The following is a 20,240-nucleotide window of genomic DNA, read 5'->3' on the forward strand; positions in this document are numbered from 1 at the left end:
GAGCAACTTCAAAAACTTGCACTTCCCTCTTACAATTTTCGATCTTTTTAAAACTCCCACATATCTTAGAAACAACAGCTTCAAGTTTTGCATCGCAAAAAAGTGCGATCGCCTTTTCAGCCATTTCACCAACAGTAAACTAAGAAATTGAAATAGATTTGAAAGAGAAAATTCAAGAGAAGTGAATTTTGGTGCGAGTGAATTGCTCGAAGATGATGGTAATTTATAGAAATAAAAAAGTGAACTTTGAATTTTCAAAAAACTATCCGTTGGCGTTTTTGCTTCAAACGCCCGTGGTTGTGGTTCCAAAGCCGGGTTTGTGCTACACACGCTGGCACCTGTTCTTTGACCTGGTGTTTGATAATCAACGGTCCACTTCTTTTCCCATAGTGAAGAAACGTGTTTGGCCATACCTGGCTCAACAAAGTTTTCAATTTGACTGTTGCCATAGGAATTGGTCCGTTACAAAAATATACCTGAGTCAAATATTCTCGAGTCAGATCTCGAGTAAGCATTGCAAATAACAAAATAAATAAACAATGGGCTTGACATCCGACTCGGTCGGGTAAAGCCCCAAATCAGATCAGATCCAAATGTATACAAATATAACCTACCTTGTTGCTTTATCTTGGTCCTTTGAATTTCTGCATCTAGTCCCGTCCGCATTTTCAACCCCCGCCGCAGGTGAAATAAACCCTAGAAATAGAGCGAGACACTGAGAGCAGTAGATCAACGCTATGGAGAAGATGGAAGAAGAACAAGGTGGAGTTGTAGAAAAGAAAGAAAAGCCAAGAGATATCAGACGTTTTTACTGTGAATTTTGTGGGATTTGCAGATCTAAGAAGTCTCTCATCGCATCTCATCTCCAAACTCACCACAAGGTTGTGAAGGAACTCTAGATCGATTACTTTTTAAGTTTGTATAGTTATAAAATTGACTTGAAGAACAACTCCTGAGCTTATTGTTGTATTTGTGTTTATTGCAGAAAGAGACTGAAATGAATATGGATGGAATTGATGAACAAGAAGAGGCAAAATCAAGCAATAATACTTGTCAAGAGTGTGGTGCTAGTTTTCAAAAGCCGGCTCACTTGAAACAACATATGCTGAGCCATTCTCTTGAGGTATTGTAGAAAGCGCGATCTTAATTTGGTTTATTTGCTGCAACTTCACCTAAAAATCTGTTAGTTCAAGTATTTACTGAATTATTAAGTATCACTGCATCAGTGATTCATTCTGTGGTGTGTTTTTGCTGGCCACTTTGTGCTATGTTAGTCACTCTGGTTCTGTTGGGTATGTTGATATTTATGATCTACAAGTGTTTTAAAAGAAAGTGATCTTGCAGGTTATAGATTTATTAATGGTCAACATACTTGTTGATGTATATACGGTGTGAAGCATTGTTGTGAGAAACTCCCAAATGCAAAGAGAACTTGACTGGACTAGTAGCAGGTTGGGGGACCACCTGTGAAGCTCCATCAAGTGAGGCTCGGTTCACGCTGCTTGATTTTATTGAGGTTTGAGGTCTTATTTTTGTTCTTTCATCATAAACTTAAGTTAGCAATTGAAGTATGATTGTCCACTCTTAATAACAAGATTAAAACCCAGTATTTATCTTCTTTCAACTCTTTGCAGAGGCCATTTACTTGTCCTGTTGATGATTGTCACTCGAGCTATAGACGGAAAGATCATTTGAATCGCCACTTGCTCCAGCACCAAGGGAAACTATTCTCGTGTCCTGTAGAAGGCTGCAACAAGAGATTCGCGTACAAAGCCAACATGAAGCGTCACGTAGAGGATATTCATGAGGATGAAGATACTTCTTCTTCTGATAGTCAAGGTCAAACACAGCATATTTGCCAAGAAGTTGGATGTGGGAAGGTGTTCAAGTATGCATCAAAACTGAGGAAACATGAAGAGTCTCATGGCAAGTTTCATTCAAGCTGCATACAAGTCTAAAAGTCTTCTGCGTCTAATTTTATTTTGCCTTTGAATAGATGATAAAAACTGGCATTCTAATATTTTGTGATTAATGACTACAGTGAAATTGGAGTCTGTGGAGGCAATCTGCTGTGAACCTGGTTGTATGAAGTACTTTGCCAATAATGATTGCCTTAAGGCTCATGTCCAATCCTGCCACCAACATGTCCTGTGCGAGGTTTGTGGGACAAAGCAATTGAAGAAAAATATGAAGCGGCATATGCGTGGACATGAAAATGAAGGCTCATCTGAAAGGATAAAGTGTAGCTTCAAGGACTGTGAATGCACATTTGCAAATGTAAGATACCCACATGTTCATTTGTTTTCTTTTGGGGTGTTTTCATTTGTTTTCTGAAGTTTTGCTGCAATTCTATGTCAATTATTCACATGTAATGTAATTCTGTATATCGATCTGCAGAAATCAAATCTCAATCAGCATGTGAAGTCTGTACACCTTGAGCTTCGACCATTTGCTTGCCAGTTCCCTGGTTGCGGTCAGAGATTTGCTTTCAAGCACGTTAGGGATAACCATGAGAAATCTGGTTGTCATATTTATGTCCATGTAAGTCTTATGTGAATGTTGCATCACTGCATCACTAAATCCTTTTAAGTTAAATATGTGGAATGTCTTAAGAATTGTGAAGTCTGCTGTATCGAAGTCTCATATTTTATGTATCTAATGTAGGGGGATTTTGAGGAGGCAGATGAGCAATTACAAACTAGACCAAGGGGAGGGCGGAAGAGGACTTGCCCGACTGTAGAAACTTTACTACGAAAGCGTGTTGTTCCACCCAGTCACACTGATTCAGTCTTGAACCATGCTCCCGAATACCTTGCCTGGTTACTATCTGCAGAGGGTGACTGTTAAGCCAGTTAGTTGCTGTTTAAGAGCCGTATAGCTTTTATTTGATTATGAGGCATTGGTGTAGTGTGCTGTCTCAAGAGTTTATATGTAAAAAGTAAAAACAAACATTTCGAAATCATCATATTGTAATAACTAGAAGTAATTTACCACAATCTCAATCTCATTCTCATGTGATAGTACTAGAAACATCTTTTTTTTTCTTGGCCACCAGATTATATTTTGAACAAATTGGGGAAAAGCCATGTTATTGCCGTTTTCTAGAGATTTACTTGGCATAGGCTTCAACCAAGGTCGGTCAGATGATTCAGTATCATGTACAACAGAAAAAAAAACATATCGAGGTGGAGATGCGGGGTATCGATCCCCGTACCTCTCGCATGCTAAGCGAGCGCTCTACCATCTGAGCTACATCCCCTTTTATTGCAGATTATACATTTTTGTAGAAATAATAGTTAAGGTTATAACTTCTTAGGTTGAGCGTTTTCAGAATCATATGAGAACCTTCTTTATCTCTGAAGAAATCACCAGTCAATATGTTTAACCAAGATCCCTCCAACAAGTAAGTTAAATCCCTCCATTTCAAAATTTTAGGGGTTTTCAGGGTTTGTAAATTTGGTTTAGTGAATCATGGGTTTTTGTTAATTATTAGTGTACTCAATTATGTTGTCTGCTTAATCCCTTACTACAGTTCTTGAATTGTTAGTTTAATTTTGTTCGATTCTAGTACCATAGAGCTCTAATTGAATAGGTAGTGGAAGCTTGTATATATGTCTAGTCTTTACAACCAGATATTTGAACCGATATTCTGATTCAATTCCATGTCCTGTTCCAATCTCCAACCATTATCTAACACTGATTTTAACACTTAGTTAAAGTTCCTTGTCGAGTTGCCTAAATAAATATTATGATGTGCTAGTTGCTACTACCCATTCGATGTCCTGGGATGAAGCAAGTGTAATGACTATTGCTGTTGCATGTCATTTGAGAAAGTTTTAGGCGGGTCTTCAAATGTATTCCTTAATTGAATGGGAATACAGAAAATGAGTCTACTACTTGATTTGGTTTTTTCCTTTGAACTCTATGAATCCAGAAAATGTAAGATGCCAATGACAGCAGTCATATGAAAGTTTATCATATTAGCTACATATTTATGTTCCCCAGTTAGTTCCTTGAAATCTGGAATACAATTTTGTTGGCCACAAAAATGCCCAGTCTCACTAGTATTCATCCTAAGTTGTTAATTACACAACCAAAAACTTACTTATGTGAAAATTAGTATTTGAGTCGTGGGGTTTGATTCTAGAACTGCCACTGGTTTGTAAATTTATTGTTTAATTCTTGGATGTTGATTTTGCAGGTCAAAGTTAATGGGAGTTACTGTGAGCAATTCTGATGAACACATGTGGAAGCATATCAGTGGGAGAAAATTTCTTAATGTTTTAGGTTTGTAGTGTCTACCTTCATCTGTTTGTATCAAGTTATTGTTTATGTTGCTGAATTGTGTAATTTTATTGGCAGAGGAAAAGGAAACTGGAAAGATAACGTCGAACGGGGGTAAAGAAATGAAGGATTTGAAAGAAGTAGAAACAAAGAAAGGCCAAAGAAAGGTACCCAAGGCTAACAGTGAGCCTGAAGAGCTCGACTTCTGGATGCCTCCTCCTGGTAGTAGGTGGGATTTTTATAATGGACCAGGATTCTGATGAAGGAGTTGAATTGGGCTATGATACAGGTAAATTTGTTAACATTATTGAATTTCATTTTGATGCCTGTGCTTGTTGTTACCGATGCATTGTTTTAATAATAATCCCTGGAACTGTAAGCATTGGATACTGTGCACTTACCGTGAGCTAATACAATAACCTACACGTGATTTTTGTATGTGATTCCGGATATCAAAAATCATTTATAAGAAGCAGTTCAAAATGGTACAACTATAGTCGTTACCTGTGTGACGCAACTTATAGGTGGCATTTTTGTGCCTGTGGTTGTTGTTAATAGTACATTATTTGGGTAGCTGGCCCTTCACCATTTTGACTGCACAATCTGTAAACGTGGGATATACTGTTACTTTGCACTTGTTGTGAGCTAACAACAAACTCGTGACTTGTGAACTTAAGTTTGTATGTAGGTGAAATTATTATGTACACTGATGAAAGGTGATAGATGTGCTGTTCTGGTTGCTTCTCCAGTATTTGTTTGTAAATTTTTGGTTAAGCTAGTCAAGTTTTATGGTGTTTATCCACTTTGTTTGTTGTTTTAACTGGTTAAATGACCAAATTTAGTTTATAAAATGTACAGCTACATCCATAACCACACACGCACACGCACATGTAGACCTTTACAACCTTGAATTAACATATGGAATTGGATCATTCAGTATGCCATCGTTCTTTGTGTAACATGACCACTTGGCTGGAAAGTGTTTTTCTTATGTTTTATGTTGTCTAAATGATTTGTCGGTTTAATTGATAAGAAAATGATGAAGAGAGTGGTCCAGTGTTTTCAGAAGTCTCTATGCCGTATATGTTGAACTTAAAACTTCCCCAACTTTTTCCTGGTATTCCCATTTGCTGCCAGCTTTACTAACTAACGGCTCTCTTGATTTGCAGGACAAAGCGCATGTCCATAGAAGTTGGTCCCAGCAGTTTTGCATCATGCAAGAAGAGGAAAACCAAATCAACTGAACCAGAAGCTGATTAAGAGGTATGTCTATCATGGTAAACTAAATTTCGAATTTGCTTGAAAAAATTGAATCATATAAAAAGATAAACAGAATTGACTTGGAAACAGAATAAAGACCTAGAAAGAGAGGAAGGAACTCGAAACTAATCAAATTCCAGGGTTATTTACTTATTTTTCATCTCTTTTAAGCCTTCTTCCTCTTCTCCAAGAAGAAGAACACAAACAAAGTAACCACGCAGAAAGCAGAGAAGACGCCAGCACAAATGTCGATCGAAGCATGTCTTCCAGTAATGGCTTGAATTGTGAACAAGTTGGCGTCTGTGCTTTGACCGAAGGCAACTTCATGATCTTCGGAACTGAAGGCATATGCTCTCACGAAATATGTAGCAGAAGGAATGTTTCTTTTGATTGTCCACGTGAAGTTCTCTTCACCAGCTATGTAGGGCTTTGCAACGATGAGGAATTGGCAAGTTTTGTCTTTAAGAAGTTCCTCCTCTGTCTCAACGATGAGGATTGGAGCAAAACATAGCTGCACCTTGATCTTCTTAAATTCAGCATCTGTGCCAGTAGTTGAACTTTGGTTCAATCCCCACGACACTGTAATCGTATCTACTCCAGCTTTCATCACTGCAAGCATATAAGAGAATTGTTAAGCTCAGGGATAATTTTAATGTGTTTGTAACAAGAACCTTTTTTTATTTTTTTGCTAGACTAACAACCAGAACCTAAAGAAACATCGAATGTTCCCCGTAAATTCTCGTAACATGAGGTTTTGGTTGCGTAATAGGTTACCCCCCCATGTCGAATACCATTACCTTGATTTCTTGTTCCCCAAAGAGCAAACCTATCCCCAAACGAAGCATAGTTGTGCCAAGAGTTCAAGAGCCAAAAACTATTAGCAAAAAGAGAAATTTTCTTCATCTCTTGGAGGTGCCACTTGAAATGGGTTTTTGATGCACTTGAAAAGGTTTTCTGGTGAACATAATTGAGCAGTAAAATGCAATAAAATTATAAGAAGCATTTCGAGTACACAATCAAGTAAGCACTTGAAAATGTAAATTTTTGGTCATCAAGTTTTACTGGCCAAATTTCCCAACTGTACGGTAACAGAACCGGTAAGACGTGTTTGCCACCTATTACTTAAAAATTAATCAGAATGCAAAGTTTAATCTCTAATCTCCGACTCTATTCACCAGGGTAATTTTGAGTCTTATGAGAAGATTTGATTGAGGTTACAAAAGAAACAGTACATCGGGTGAATAATTGGGTTTGATTTGTAAAATTGAGATGGAAAAAGGAAGAAACAGTTAGGCAAGCAAGTGACATATTACTATTAGACTGTTAACCAAATGAAACCCAAACATTCTTGATGCCTCCACTCTTAGCCTTGTAAATCTCAGCCACAATATGAGACATGGGATTACGTAAAACTCTTGACTTACCACACACCAGATTATATACATATGAAGCACAATACAAGCTGCATTCTCATAGACCATAGGAAAGGAAAACAGAAACTAAACTACAAACAGCTATAAGGAGTCCTAGAACAGATTAACAAGCTAGTGGAACTGGTTCGACATGTGGATCAGACTGAACCTTTAGAGAGTCGAGGACAATCCTAGCAGCTTCAATTACTACTGGACTATCAACATAATGTTGTCGACATACTGGCTTGTAGACGTCTGATCCAGCAACAAGTTCTGTCTGAGTGTCCCCTGTCTTCCTCAAGGTAAAGAAAGCCCGTTTTCCACAGAGCTCACATCGAGCTGTTAGTTTAGTTACAGTGTCAGCCAGTGGTACAATATCAAGAACAGAACCAAATCTCCTCCTGCCACAAGCATTGGAATTTAATCAATAAAAGGGTCACAGAGGCGCAAGTTTAAACCAGGGATTGATGCTTTAGACTACAGAGAAACTGAAACATACAAGCAACAAATACATTTGTTAGTAGCTTCACGAAGAAAACGTTGCAAGCAAGACTTGTTTTCTTTGGATGATATTTACTTTCTGTTTATGCAATTAAAACCATTTCTATTTCTTGAAATCCCCAATGAAACACTTCTTTTACTCCAGACTATTGGTTTTGAGGGTTTCAGTTTTCTAGCCAATAGATTACTCATGCATATGAACTGAAATGATATTAAGAAATACCTCAAGTAATCCCCATCAAGTCCTGCAACAATTATGGTCTTCCCATCATGATCAGCTGCCTTAGAGCAGAAATCATAAAGGTCATCAAAGAATTGAGCTTCGTCAATCCCTATCACATCCAGCTGAAACCACATACCAATAGTCAGATTTTAAGAAAGCAAAGTCAATTGAACATGAGTATAAAAATCTTAGTGCCCCAATTCAAGTAATGTTCACTAAGACAACTGAAATGCATCTAAAGCTACAGGTTTCATCAGAATAAAGCCGTTCTTGAGGAAAATAGACCAATTATAACAGATTAGCGGTCACGCCTATAAGAATCTTAGTGCCCAAATCCAAGTAATGTTCACTAAGAGAACAGAAAGGCATCTATAAGCTACATGTTTCATCAAAAGAAAACTGTTCTGTGGAAAACAAATCAATTATAACAGATTCACAGCCATATCTATGCTAAATAATCTTCCTCGGTGGCAAACCTACACTTGTTACAGATGTTTACGCAACCTGGAGATAACTAACAACTCCCACATATACAGTTATGAGGCGCACGAAAGACTGAGCACAGGGCATCTTTTTGACATACTGAATTGTAACGTATTAGTCTATCTGCTACTACAATCTCTTATTTATACACCTAAATTTGACTTGTTTGAGCATACCAATGAAATCATAATTTTAGTTCCCAGTCAACCTACAATATACCTTCTCATAAGCCTCATCTCCAAGCTTTGCTCTGAATGATGACAAATCCGGCATAGCCCAGCATGGTAATTTTTTCCCATCATGTGTCACAATAGAGTCCAGTCCATACCTCGTATCCTTGCTTGATTTGACAACCGCCACGTTCCTGAATTAAACAAATTTATAGCAAATTCAGGTTACAATTACATACGCGGCGAGACTCCATAATACACAACAATCTCAATGTTAAGATCTCATGTTTTCCCAAATTGGCAAATACACAAACATATAGAGAGCCATAGCAAAAGCAACAATTAGGTTTAGGGAAAATACACAGAGAACTGCAATTTTATACAAATTAACCATCAGATCTAGGTTCTAACAACATCAAAACCGCCCCAAATCAACAATTCAAGCAGATCTGTAAAAAAAATCAAACCTTCCGATATCTTTCTCAGACAACATCCTTCTAAGAAGAGCAGTGGTTTTCCCAGCAAACATAGGGCCAATAATTACATGAACTTCACCAGAAGATAATTTAGAACCCTCCATTAGAGAATTAGGGGAAGAAACAGAAAAGGGTTTTCTTCTTAGAGGAAGAAATTCAGGGGTTTGAAAGGAAGAAAGAGATCTGATGGGAAAAGGGGTTTGAGAAGGAGACTGGGTAGAGAATTGTGAGGGAAGATTTGTGAAGAAAATGGAATTCAATGTGGGAATAAATAACATTTTTGAGAGGGAAACGTGCTTGGTACTGAACAATTTCGGAAATTTTTAAGTTTTGAGTGACTTTTGAAAATTTAGAAATTTTTGGAGGGATTTTTCAGATTTTATTAAATTAAAATTTTTGTTTTGGAGGGAAGATTAGGTAAAGTTGAAAATGTGTGTCCACAGCTGTCAACGTGATGCATTTATAGTACCCGACTCCGCTGAACTGATTTTTACCGATTAACATATTTGTGGTCAACGTGATGCATTTATAGTATCAGACCCAGTTGAACTGATTTTGACCGATTAACATATTTGTGCATCTGTGATCTGACTCGTTAGGTGCCACCCCATCTTTTTTTTTTGTCACATGTTTGTGAAGAAATACCCTTTTGGGACCATATATATAGAAAAAGTCAATAGAAAATATTTTATTTCATATTTTACTTTCTCTCTCCTCCTTTTTCAAATCTTATTTCTCTCTCCATTTATTTTTTTACTTTTTCTTGTTGATGCTCATGAAAACGATGAAGAAGGATGATAATTTTTTGGCTTTTTTTTATATGTAGCTACTCTTGATGTTGAATATGCTGAAAACGACGGAGTTTTGTGTTTCTTCGTCATTTGTTCCTGCTGCTGCCGTTGAAGAAGATGGAGATGATGAAGACGGCGATGATTTTGTGTTTCTTTCTTCTCTGCTGCTGCTGCTTCTTCCTGCTGCTGCCGTTGAAGAAGATGGAGATGATGAAGACGGCGATGATTTTGTGTTTCTTTCTTCTCTGCTGCTGCTGCTTCTGTTGAAGATGATGTAGACGATGAATATACTATGAAGATTTTTATGGTATTTGGATGTATTTTTTTGATTTTGATGTTGAAGATTTTGATCTTGATTTTGCTGCTTGTGTTAAAGATAAAATTCTGCTGCTGTTAAAGACGATGATGTTTGCTGCTTCTGTTGAAGATGATGAAGATGATGCTACTGCAGTTCATTCCAGAAATGAACTCTGATTCATATAGGTTTTTATCAGGAGTTCATTCCAGAAATGAACTGTGGTTTATATAGGTTTTTATCAAGAGTTCATTACAGAAATGAATTGTGGTTTATATAGGTTTTTATCAGGAGTTCATTCCAGAAATGAACTCTGGTTTATATAGGTTTTTATCAAGAGTTCATTCCAAAAATGAATTCTGACTTTTTGTTCTTAATAACAAAAATTTTGTAGAATTTTAATGAAATAATGAAGTTCATTCATATGTGATTTAATTTGGTTTTTATTAGTTTTTCATTTGTAAGAATGAAATTTGATGGTTCATCACACAGAATGGACTGCTACAAGAAAATAAGTAAAAATTAGCACGAGAGGGTATTTTTGCCTGTTTTATATTTTTAAATAATTATGTACCAAACAGTAAAGGCGTCTTCCCAAAGGATTAAACTGACATGGTTAAACGATTATCTTCAACCGTGAACTTTTTTCCGTTGGTAGGGAACATTTAAAACCCCTGATCTTAAAATCAAATATTTGATCTTTGATTAATAACCATAGATGTCGCTTATTAGGATCTTCACATTTAAAAGAACCTCTAAGAGCATCTCCAGTGGGACATTCTTAAATTCTTATTAGAGCAAGTCTTATGGTGGAATCCATCCATCTTCCACGCCACCTCAGCATTTGGAACTGTGGATGGAAGCGCAAGTGTAATGGTGGAATAGTAGAAACGCTATTCTTAATGGAGCTAAAAAAACGCAATTAAGAATGGAGCTTTTTCTCCAGCCGTTAGATTTCAGCAACTCATTTTAAATCTACGGATAAAAAAAAACGCAATTCTTAATTGCATTTTTTTAGCTCCATTCTTAATTGCGTTTAACGTTATTCTTATTGGCGTTTAGATGGATTCCACGAACCCTTCCACGAAACCGTGGAACCTTGCTTGGATTTTCTGTGGAAGACCCCAACTTGGAAGCCACTAGACTTGACATTTCATGGTTTTTCCACACTTGAAATAGTTTGAATTCCACCATAAGACTTGCTCTTAACTAGGCCACATAGGATTTATAGAGTTTTTAACCAAAATCCTTTTCCAATGGGGATGTGAGGATTAAATGTGAAGGTGATGTGGAAGGTAGTTACAACAACACCTCAAACTCATCCTCGAGTTTTAGAGGATATAAACATCCTAGTCACATATTTATGGTTATCAACAGATGGATCAAATATTTGATTTTAAAATCAAGAGTTTAAAAAGTTCTTAACCAATGTAAAATTATTTATGGTTGGGGACTATTTTTCTCATATTCCTAAAATCATGGAAAAATTAGACTTTAGGATGTCTTCTTATACCAACCACGTAGGATGCACATCACAGCCGATTGGAGATGCTTTAAAACCAGAGGATTAGTTAAAGGATGTCTGTGTAATTACCGTACACATCATCTGAACATTTAATCCCAACATTCCCATTGAAGGAGGACTTTTATTAAAAATTGAATAAATCCTACGTGGCCTTACATATAGGAAAGTGGGAATGTCTCTTTGGAGACGCGTTGACTTGATTTGGAAACCCGCGAGCACCAAGTTATTTATCTATCAAATTTTTTAAAAATAACTGCGGACGCAAAGGAAAATTTATTTACTTTAACCAAAAATTCAAGGTATCACACCAATGAAGATACAAATTACAGAAGACCGAACAATGTAAAAAACTACACACAGTAACAATGTAAAGAAGAAAGCAAAATAACAATGAAAAATTCTGGCTTCACCCACTTGGAGGACAAAAGAAGCAAAATCAAAATAGTGAGACTGGATGAAGTGAACTACTTGTTGGTTCATCCATGTTTCAGATAGTTAAATGGACCATTTAGTGCATTCGAAGTAGATCCCAGGATGCATCTAAAAGATATTTGTTTGTAAATCCATAAGTTGAGGATCAACAACTTTGATTTCCTTTTCAGCATCTTCGGTTGTCGTGATTGGGGTGGGAGTATCAAGATCCGGTGGGTTCTGAACATTAATACAACCACAAAACAAAAACAAGTATCAACCTTAGGAATTGCATTCCATACCATGTTCAAAAATTCATTCAACCTAGAACTTCAAGTTAATTTAGATCTCCGTCAAGTAGATGTCCTTGGAATGTTAAATTATTTTTTTGGGTAAACGAAAGATTCGTGGTAGCTTACCGTGCAACGCACAAGAGCCCAATTGGCATCACGGAAAAATGGATGGTTCTTGATTTCGTTTGCACCTTCACGCGAACCCAATCTATTCTTGGGATCTCTATGCAATAAGCGGTACATTAACTGCTTTGCATGGAAACTTACCTGCACAAACATTGAAATCTAGTGTAAATGCTGCAGATTTTTATATTATGATCCTTAAACAAGTTACTGAAATTCCTTTCATGCTGGAATATGTATACCCATCTGACAAGAAAATAATCAATTGGGATAGAATGTCCCACCGGAATACTTGATGGGAATTTAAGATCCTTGTGAAGAATGTTAGCAAATGTCTTTTGCCTCGTCTTTCCTCTGAATGGTGTATATCCATAAAGCATTTCATATAGAAGAATGCCTACAGGGTACATAGTCGTGCAAGGAAAAGTTTGAGAAATCATATGCAGAAGAAATCAAAGGACACTCTAAAATGGAAGAAGTTAAAGTATTTTCTTGCAGCCAAAAATTCTTACCAAGAGCCCACCAATCAACTGCACTTGTATGACCAGCTCCAGTGATAATTTCCTGAAAAATTATAAAATCGTCAGTATAAATCAGTCTATTTATTTAGGTTTTCTGCACAAGAGAAGTAAAATACAACTACTTGTTGGGTAACGTTGCAATATTTAGATAAACACGAACCGGTGCTATGTATTCCTCGGTGCCAACAAAAGAATTCGAAGCTCGTATCGGTTCAGCCATAAAGATTGGAGGCAATTGTCCTTTGTTTTGCTTTTTCTTATCGTTGTTACTTCGAATCAAAAGCTGCATTTAGTAGGTACTAATATTAGTTTATTCAATAACTATACAACCTACTTGAACAAGTACCATGTTTATATAAACACCTCTGGCTTGCAAGAAGTCAAACATGAGAGATCAAAATCCGTTAATGCTACATGTCCATTGCCCTGGAGTAAGATATTTTCCGGTTTCAAATCCCTGTATATGATACCTGAAATTCAAAAATGGCATAAGAGATATGTTGATACTGTTACAAGAAATTTTGGTTAAGTCAGGGATGATTAACATGTCACCTTGGCAGTGAAGGTATTCCAAAGCAATAACTACTTCCGTGGCGTAGAATCTGCGCCCAATATAAATTTTTTGATGTTAATTTCTTTTGTTAAGGGAGTAAAAGTAATAAGAAATCGTTTGTTTAGCACTAATAATACAATCAGGGCATGAAACCAAGTACGCGGGATTGGCACATTATGCTCCATTAACGCAAAGTAAAGCAATACCTTACTGCATCTTCCTTAAGGACCTTCGTTGGTTGTCTGTCTAAAAGTAGGAAAAGCTCACCGCCAGGGCAGTAATCAGTTATCAGACAAATATGTGTCTTAGTCTGAAAAAAGGCAAATGATATAAAACATGAGCACCAAGAAATTGCAAACAATTGTAAGTTTGTTATCTCAAAACATCCTACAGACACCGTACCAACAGTCGAAGTATTGAACCTGAAAAGAAGCGTATAATGCAGGAAGAAAAGGGTGGTCCAGCAAGTCGAGAATTTCTCTTTCTGCACAAGCCCTATGCACCTGTAATGCAGAAACGAAAGAAGTAGTTTAGCAAAATAAAGGGAAGGCATGAAGATGCAAACAAAATGAAAAATAAAATAAGAAACTCTATGTATATTAAGAAGTCATAGTTCAATAATACCTTGTTACGGTTGAGCATAATACCCTTATCCATAGCCTTCATCGCAAAGTATTCTCCAGTTCCAATCAATTCCACCAAATGAACACTGATACACAATAGATGAGTATTTTTAGTTTTATAAAACGCCATGGTACACCTATCTTATTATGGGAATAAAAATCTACAAACCTTCCGGTATCACCAGAGCCTAAGGGTTTTACAGGCCTAAAATGATGTAAGCCTATCGATTCTCCGGTCTCCAGAATCTGAAGAAATAAAATTTGTGGAAGCAATCTAGTCAGTCTCGCAGATGCTGCTTCCAAGTTCCTGGTTTACAGTATCAACATAAAGTGGATCTTTCCACAATCCACAACTGAAGTAGAAGGCAGAAGAATTTGAAGATCACATATACCTTTCGAATAGCTTTCCATGATGAGCTCTCTCTCCTGTGGGGCTTCGGCAGGACTATCTTTGAATGATTCATCCATAGATCCTCCGGTTTCTAAGTATATCCAATAAAAACAAATGTGAGAATCCTAGACACTGGTTTCTTCTAATTGGTTTTTTCTTTGTAGACTTACCATGTTAGCATCCGGGAGTTCCCGCACTGCTTCATCAACATTTTCTGCCGTTTCTTTCACCTGACCATAAACATAACCGGCAATACATTCTCAAAACCACCAACCGAATTGAAATTTCGGATGCATCCATCCAATCTATTTGTGTTGTTTCTAAAATTGCAAACTACGGATTTCAAATGAGAATGTCTGGAAAGAGTAGATACGTACCACTTTTGTACTTTCCTTTGCGGTAGACTCTGGGATACAATTGGCAAGTGGCTCAACATGTTCACTCCCATCAAGTTGGACTCCAATGAAATACTGCACTTCTCCCTTTTGGTCTCTCATAGGCTGCAAATGAAACAAATTCCAAAACTTTTTCCCTGCATGAATTGAAACATTATTACACCAAATCAGTAATTTTTTTTTGAGATCAAGACTAAATGATACGGCAGAAAATTGAATAAAATAAAAAATCAGTACCAGTTTTGGTGTAGTTGATAAGCTGTACAGTAACATCTGTTTGGGTATCGATAGCATTCCTGATCTTTTTGACTGTCGCCATATCAGTTTCAGGACCTTGAAGAAACCTGTTAAATTAGGCATGGTCACAGTGGATTTCAATGTAATCAGTTGTTGCACTTAATCAAGAAAATATGCTAAGAAAATTTTGGATTTGGGTATACGGCGTGTCCTTCCCGCCAGTTCACGACACGTGTGTGTATCCACGTGGTTCTTAAACCGTTACCGAATTTTTGAGGTGGTTGTTATTAGACGATAGGTTTTAGTTAAGGGATGATTCTAAGACAGCAGATTCGTTACCTGCAGTTTCTGCCCAAGATTTCTTCACGGCTGTACTCCGTGAGCTCTAAGAAACTGTCTGAAGCGAAGATCTGAAACATTTACGAAACCAAATTATCAGAAACAAAGGAATAATATTAAGCACGAATCGAATAGACTAGTGTTGAATGAAAACATACAATGGGATTGTCGGGCAATCTAGGATCAGTGATGACGAAGTTTTTCTCTATACGTTCAAGTGTTGTCGCGAGATCAATACCCTTCCTCATTTCCTTCTTTCTCACTTTATCATCCATACTCTCAGGTCTTCCATCGTAATCAGCATCATCTTCACTATCATCCTCTTCCTCCAATGCAAATGCCATATTTCCATTTTCCTCAGCATTTGAGTGTCCTTTTCCCTTGAACCTATAAACAAAAAATTGAAAATGGTGAATACTGCTGGTAATCTTTTCCGCTTCGATATTGGTTAAGTGTTTGGCTAGGAAAATGTTTGAGTACCCCATGAAAGAACGTAACCCGGACTTTCTTGGTTTCTTTTCAGGGATTTCGCTTATCCGTTGCATTGAATTTCGCATATTGCCATGTGAATTACGTCTATGAGGTGCTACATTTTCAGAGTTTCTTCTTCCTGGAGGATTGAGAGCTTCTGATGATCTAGGTCGTCCATTTGCACCGGTACCACCGCCTTCTGATTTCCTAAATGGCCTGTTTGTTGATTCAGAAAGCGCGCGTGGGTCTTTAACAGCTAGTACTAACTCGGTCACTGAACTTGTTGCTGATTCCTGCTGTCTAGCTGCAAAATCAATTAACCAAGATTTAAATAATTTTCTTCTAATTCTGCTCTAAAACAAAATTTGAACGGAAACTAATGTACCGTCATATTTGATCAATGATTCAGGCAATCCATTGGGTCGAACCGTCTTCTCTTTGGCTCCTTCAGTGTGTTTGCTAACTTCGACTTGCATTCTGTTAAGAACATAATTATTCGATTATTTATTGTCCGTAAGGAATTCACCTGTGTTTCTTTAAATTAACAAGCTCGGTTCACTCACCCAATGAACTTGAGAACTTTGCCATCGTCGTCTTTGATAGGAGCAATTGTAAGTAGATTCCAAAATGGGGATCCATCCTTCTTGTAATTCATCAATCTTCCACAGTAAGTGTTTCCAGCTTCTAGCGCCTCTCTTATCTTCATTACATCCTGTGGATCCGTTCCTGCGCCTTGCATAAATCGGCTGCATCGTGTAACAATCGAAGTTCAGCAATGAAATTCTTAAAGCCAAACTAGAAAATTCACCGGCGAAGGGACAGTTATGCCAGTTAAAGAGAGATGCATACCAGTTTCTGCCAATGACTTCTCTGGAGGTATAACCGGTCATCTTAAAGAAACCGGCACTTGCATACAGTATAGGATAATCAGGTTTGGTGGCATCAGAAACCACAAAAGTTTGTTGAAAGGTTGACAAAGCATCTTTTAGATCCTCAGAAACTCTTGGCATTCCTCTCCCGACACCTCCGTCGGAATCCTCCGAATTCGTAGAGTTTTTCCTGGACGATGGTAGTCTTTCTCCACCTGAAGTTCTGACTCCAACACCTTGTGGTTTACCCGTCTCATCGTCAGTTTTCAACACTAATCCCCATTCTGCTGCTCTTTGTGCAGCTGCACCAGTTTCCTTGCTCAAAGGAACATCTTTCTCTGTGTTTTTCTGACTGTGATCACTATCTGGAACTGCTTTTTTGGTGGAAGATATGGTTTTTTCGATGAGCGGTGGTAATGGCAGCTGCGGTGGTGTTGGATTTTTTAGAGCCATCCAAGAAGTACTTTCATCTGTTTTAGTACTGCTCGATTTTGATAATTGATTCTTACTATCTGGTGCATCCTTACCCTGTGTTGCTCCCCAATTTTGCCAAGCCGGATTTGGCCGGGACGTCGGTGCAGCGCTGGTAGTCGTTTTGGAAGGGGGTGTGCTAGATGGATTGAAGACTTCCAGCGAGTCGCGAGAGTCCCTGCGATAAGATTGTTTCCCGGCCGATTGACTCTCAAATGGATCCATCTCTGCATTCAGCAACCACCAAACCTTAGAATCTTAACATTTTAGACGAATCCATTCAGTTTATTCAGGTGCTGCTTTATGACTAAACTTGCAGTGTCAAAGACAATGCATGTGTGACAAGCAAAAACCAGAGGCTGATTAAAGCAGTAATGATGAGGTTAGGTTTTGGTTTTTAACTAGAATTAGGTCCAGCAAAATGAACAGAAATTGTATGAAATATGACTAGACAGTAGTTATGGCATTTTGACAAACGCCACCACAATTTTCAGAACCCCACCGTGCGTAAGAGGGGATAGCCACCACTAACAACTAAATTCCATTCCATTGATGATTTAGATAGAGAAAAGAGGGGTCAGTCAGTCAGTGTCTACTAAAGACACTGGGGTCATTTCTAGGGGGGGGGGGGGGGGGGGGGGGGATACTTTTTCTCCAAGGACATTGATTTTGCCTATCAGATAAATGAAAATTTGTACCATTCTTAAAGTGGTTGGTTTTCAGAAGTATGGCCGAATAGGGTCATTCATTCAATGGCATATTGACATGACATGCATGCACATACCACAAAAATCTTATGGGTGTCAAGTTTGAGATGGAAATAGCTTTCATCTATTATTGACCTTGGATTTCATCACCAAAAAATATCAGAAGTATATGATTAATTTTGAGGTCTCCAATTAGCCACAGGTGCATCAGTTTCTCATACCAACTGAGAAATTTTGTGCTGACGTAGCAGTTTTTTAGGCTAGTGTTTATCCGTCCGTAGCATTCACAACCAAAATTCAAAGTTATTTTGGAAGATAAAGATTTCTCTCGGTAAAGGTAACATAATTCATTACTGTATTATTGACTAGGAAAAATATAAATATGCAAGTCTCGTCGACTCAAAGTGTTTTCATTTTCGGTTCACTCAAAAACAAAAATAAATTTTGATTTTCTTTTTGTTCCTGTTCTAAGGCTTTGTCACTATCAATTGAGAAAATGAGACATATAGGGTGCCCTATAAGGCATGATAACGGAATCTCTAAACAGAATCTTCACATATTCCTAACTCTGTAACGGAATAGTACTAGTTAGTTAGTACTACTATGGGGCAGTGGCCTTTAGCCTATTACTAGCACGAAGATAAATATCCCACAAAATTCCATCAACAAGTAACTGTTAGCTCGGTGATCGATCAAACTATAAACGACTGCCGGAAATTTTATGGCGAGGATCAGCCACATTATTACACTGTTAATTTAGTGAAATTACTAACTTGAATGAATTACTAAAAAAAATTAGTGAACACTAGAAATTACTACCCGGAATTCTGAAGAGAAAAAAAGAACTTGAAAAGTTAAAAGAAGATTGGATATATGATCACCTGATGGAGAGATTTGAAACAGTTCTCAGCTGTACGTGTTCTTGATTTTCTCTTTCAGTTGTTGTTGTTGGCAGTTCAGTTAACTTGCAGCAGTAGTTAAGGAGGAGAGAGTACTTGATGATGATGATGATGATGAAGAGGAATGGTGCTGTCGTTGTGGCTGCTGCTGTGTCTGCTTTAATGGCGAAAAGTTTAAGAGATATAACTAGAGAGAATGATTGAAGAACGACATCCATAAGGCTCCCATCCCTGTACACTCAATATCACATGGCCAGGTCTCTCTTTCCTACAAAGCAAATTTGATCAATCATACGTATTATCATCGATCTCTCCACCGATTTCTCTTTTGATTTTATATCAATCCTGCCTGTATCACAATTAACCTTCACTCCTTGTATGAATTAACATGTAATTCAAGGTTTGATGCAAGTCCCACCTGTGTCAGTATTACTACCCTCTGTGATCAGTTCAATAATTCACTTGGATGATGGATAGATAGTAGTAGTTGGTATTCTTCTCTTTTTAGCTGATCAGTAGCTGTTGGTCCGTTTCAGAGTAACTTATACTCTATGGAGTATTATCTAAGGTTTGAGTGATTTTAGCTGTCAACTGTGAGTAAAAATCAAATTGCACAGAGAGAGACTTTAGTTAGCTAGCTAGTCCCCACCAAGCAGTTGCTGCTGCAGACAAATGCTTCTGATATCTCCATGTCTTGTATGTTTTTATCTGTCTTTATGTTTTCAGTGCATTATCTGTGCTTATCTCATATTTTTGTGCCTTTCATGCACGATCGTGCTTGGCTCGTGAATTGCTTGTAGTCCGGCGTGCCTGGCCACTGGATATCATAGATTTTGGGGACGGAGAATCTATTAGGGTGAATACCATGATTCTAGGGTTTAGGATCCAAAATGAAAAATACCATGCAGATTACTCACGCATTTTCAATCCACGTACAAATTTTTCCTATACAAATAGTGTCTTGCATATCTACCACGTTCAATTGTCTTTGACAATCATTTCCGCTTGGTCATTTACATATATATATATATATATGAGTTCTTGTTAAATTCTGTGGTTCTGGTTTTATATCCATTAAAACGCACACGTTCTACATGAGTGTTGATTTTCTTTTTTTGCTTCCAAGAGAAGAGCTGATGGTGTGGAAGTGGAACTCTGAGTAATGAAGACTCAACGAACGACTGATCAACGTGGTCCAGATATTGTCGCTGTATATAGACAGGGTTGGGGACCTTGAGGTTGAACCATGTGGGTTGGATGTTGACCTATCGGTGGCTCAGTGCTCAAGCTAGGCTGGGCAACAATATGTTTAGAAATTAGTATTGCAGGAATATATCAACGCACGTATAGATAGCATTTATTTCTCAGCACCCCGAAGGGGGTTGTTGTGCATGTTCACTATTTATTTCGTGGGGATGGATTTCAGACACTCGTTTGGTATGTGTCGTACACCAATCACTGAAACTAAATTCAATTAAGTGTTTGATGATTTCTCTGTAGGATTATAATATTCGTCT

General features: G+C 37.6%; 4 protein-coding genes and 1 non-coding gene across 6 annotated transcripts; 1 reads left to right on the top strand and 4 right to left on the bottom strand.

The window, feature by feature from the left end:
* Positions 1–650: 650 nt before the first annotated feature.
* LOC113321989 (transcription factor IIIA-like) lies at positions 651–2,996 on the top strand. The gene is made up of 6 exons (XM_026569984.1): positions 651–881; positions 986–1,123; positions 1,635–1,926; positions 2,042–2,277; positions 2,398–2,541; positions 2,665–2,996. Exons 1-6 carry the CDS (start codon positions 738–740, stop codon positions 2,845–2,847), a joined length of 1,137 nt encoding a protein of 378 aa, XP_026425769.1. The 5' UTR covers positions 651–737; the 3' UTR covers positions 2,848–2,996.
* Positions 2,997–3,186: 190 nt separating this feature from the next.
* Positions 3,187–3,259, bottom strand: TRNAA-AGC. The gene has a single exon. It is a non-coding gene; the product is annotated as a tRNA-Ala (tRNA).
* Positions 3,260–5,710: 2,451 nt separating this feature from the next.
* On the bottom strand, positions 5,711–6,447 carry LOC113324699 (high-affinity nitrate transporter 3.1-like). The gene is made up of 2 exons (XM_026572994.1): positions 6,342–6,447; positions 5,711–6,153 (listed from the first exon to the last, which is right to left on the bottom strand). Exons 1-2 carry the CDS (start codon positions 6,445–6,447, stop codon positions 5,711–5,713), a joined length of 549 nt encoding a protein of 182 aa, XP_026428779.1.
* Positions 6,448–6,831: 384 nt separating this feature from the next.
* On the bottom strand, positions 6,832–9,216 carry LOC113321990 (thymidine kinase-like). Its single transcript, XM_026569985.1, has 4 exons — positions 8,801–9,216; positions 8,383–8,527; positions 7,681–7,802; positions 6,832–7,357 (listed from the first exon to the last, which is right to left on the bottom strand). Exons 1-4 carry the CDS (start codon positions 9,085–9,087, stop codon positions 7,081–7,083), a joined length of 831 nt encoding a protein of 276 aa, XP_026425770.1. The 5' UTR covers positions 9,088–9,216; the 3' UTR covers positions 6,832–7,080.
* A 2,458-nt stretch (positions 9,217–11,674) lies between these two features.
* LOC113322841 (phototropin-1-like) lies at positions 11,675–19,295 on the bottom strand. 2 transcript variants are annotated; one of them, XM_026571004.1, is made up of 22 exons: positions 18,706–19,295; positions 16,627–17,344; positions 16,341–16,523; positions 16,163–16,254; positions 15,787–16,081; positions 15,465–15,693; positions 15,307–15,377; positions 14,968–15,074; positions 14,713–14,867; positions 14,506–14,565; positions 14,337–14,426; positions 14,114–14,190; positions 13,946–14,030; positions 13,744–13,824; positions 13,528–13,631; positions 13,321–13,370; positions 13,132–13,238; positions 12,929–13,051; positions 12,760–12,811; positions 12,532–12,644; positions 12,251–12,391; positions 11,675–12,071 (listed from the first exon to the last, which is right to left on the bottom strand). In XM_026571004.1, exons 2-22 carry the CDS (start codon positions 17,340–17,342, stop codon positions 11,961–11,963), a joined length of 3,042 nt encoding a protein of 1,013 aa, XP_026426789.1. In that variant the 5' UTR covers positions 17,343–17,344; positions 18,706–19,295; the 3' UTR covers positions 11,675–11,960. The 2 variants fall into 2 exon arrangements, with proteins under 2 accessions (XP_026426789.1, XP_026426790.1); XM_026571005.1 differs by lacking the exon at positions 18,706–19,295 and having other exon boundaries at positions 16,627–17,603.
* Positions 19,296–20,240: the final 945 nt, after the last annotated feature.

Source organism: Papaver somniferum, chromosome 11, assembly GCF_003573695.1.
Source record: "Papaver somniferum cultivar HN1 chromosome 11, ASM357369v1, whole genome shotgun sequence".
NCBI classification, from domain to species: Eukaryota; Viridiplantae; Streptophyta; class Magnoliopsida; order Ranunculales; family Papaveraceae; genus Papaver; species Papaver somniferum.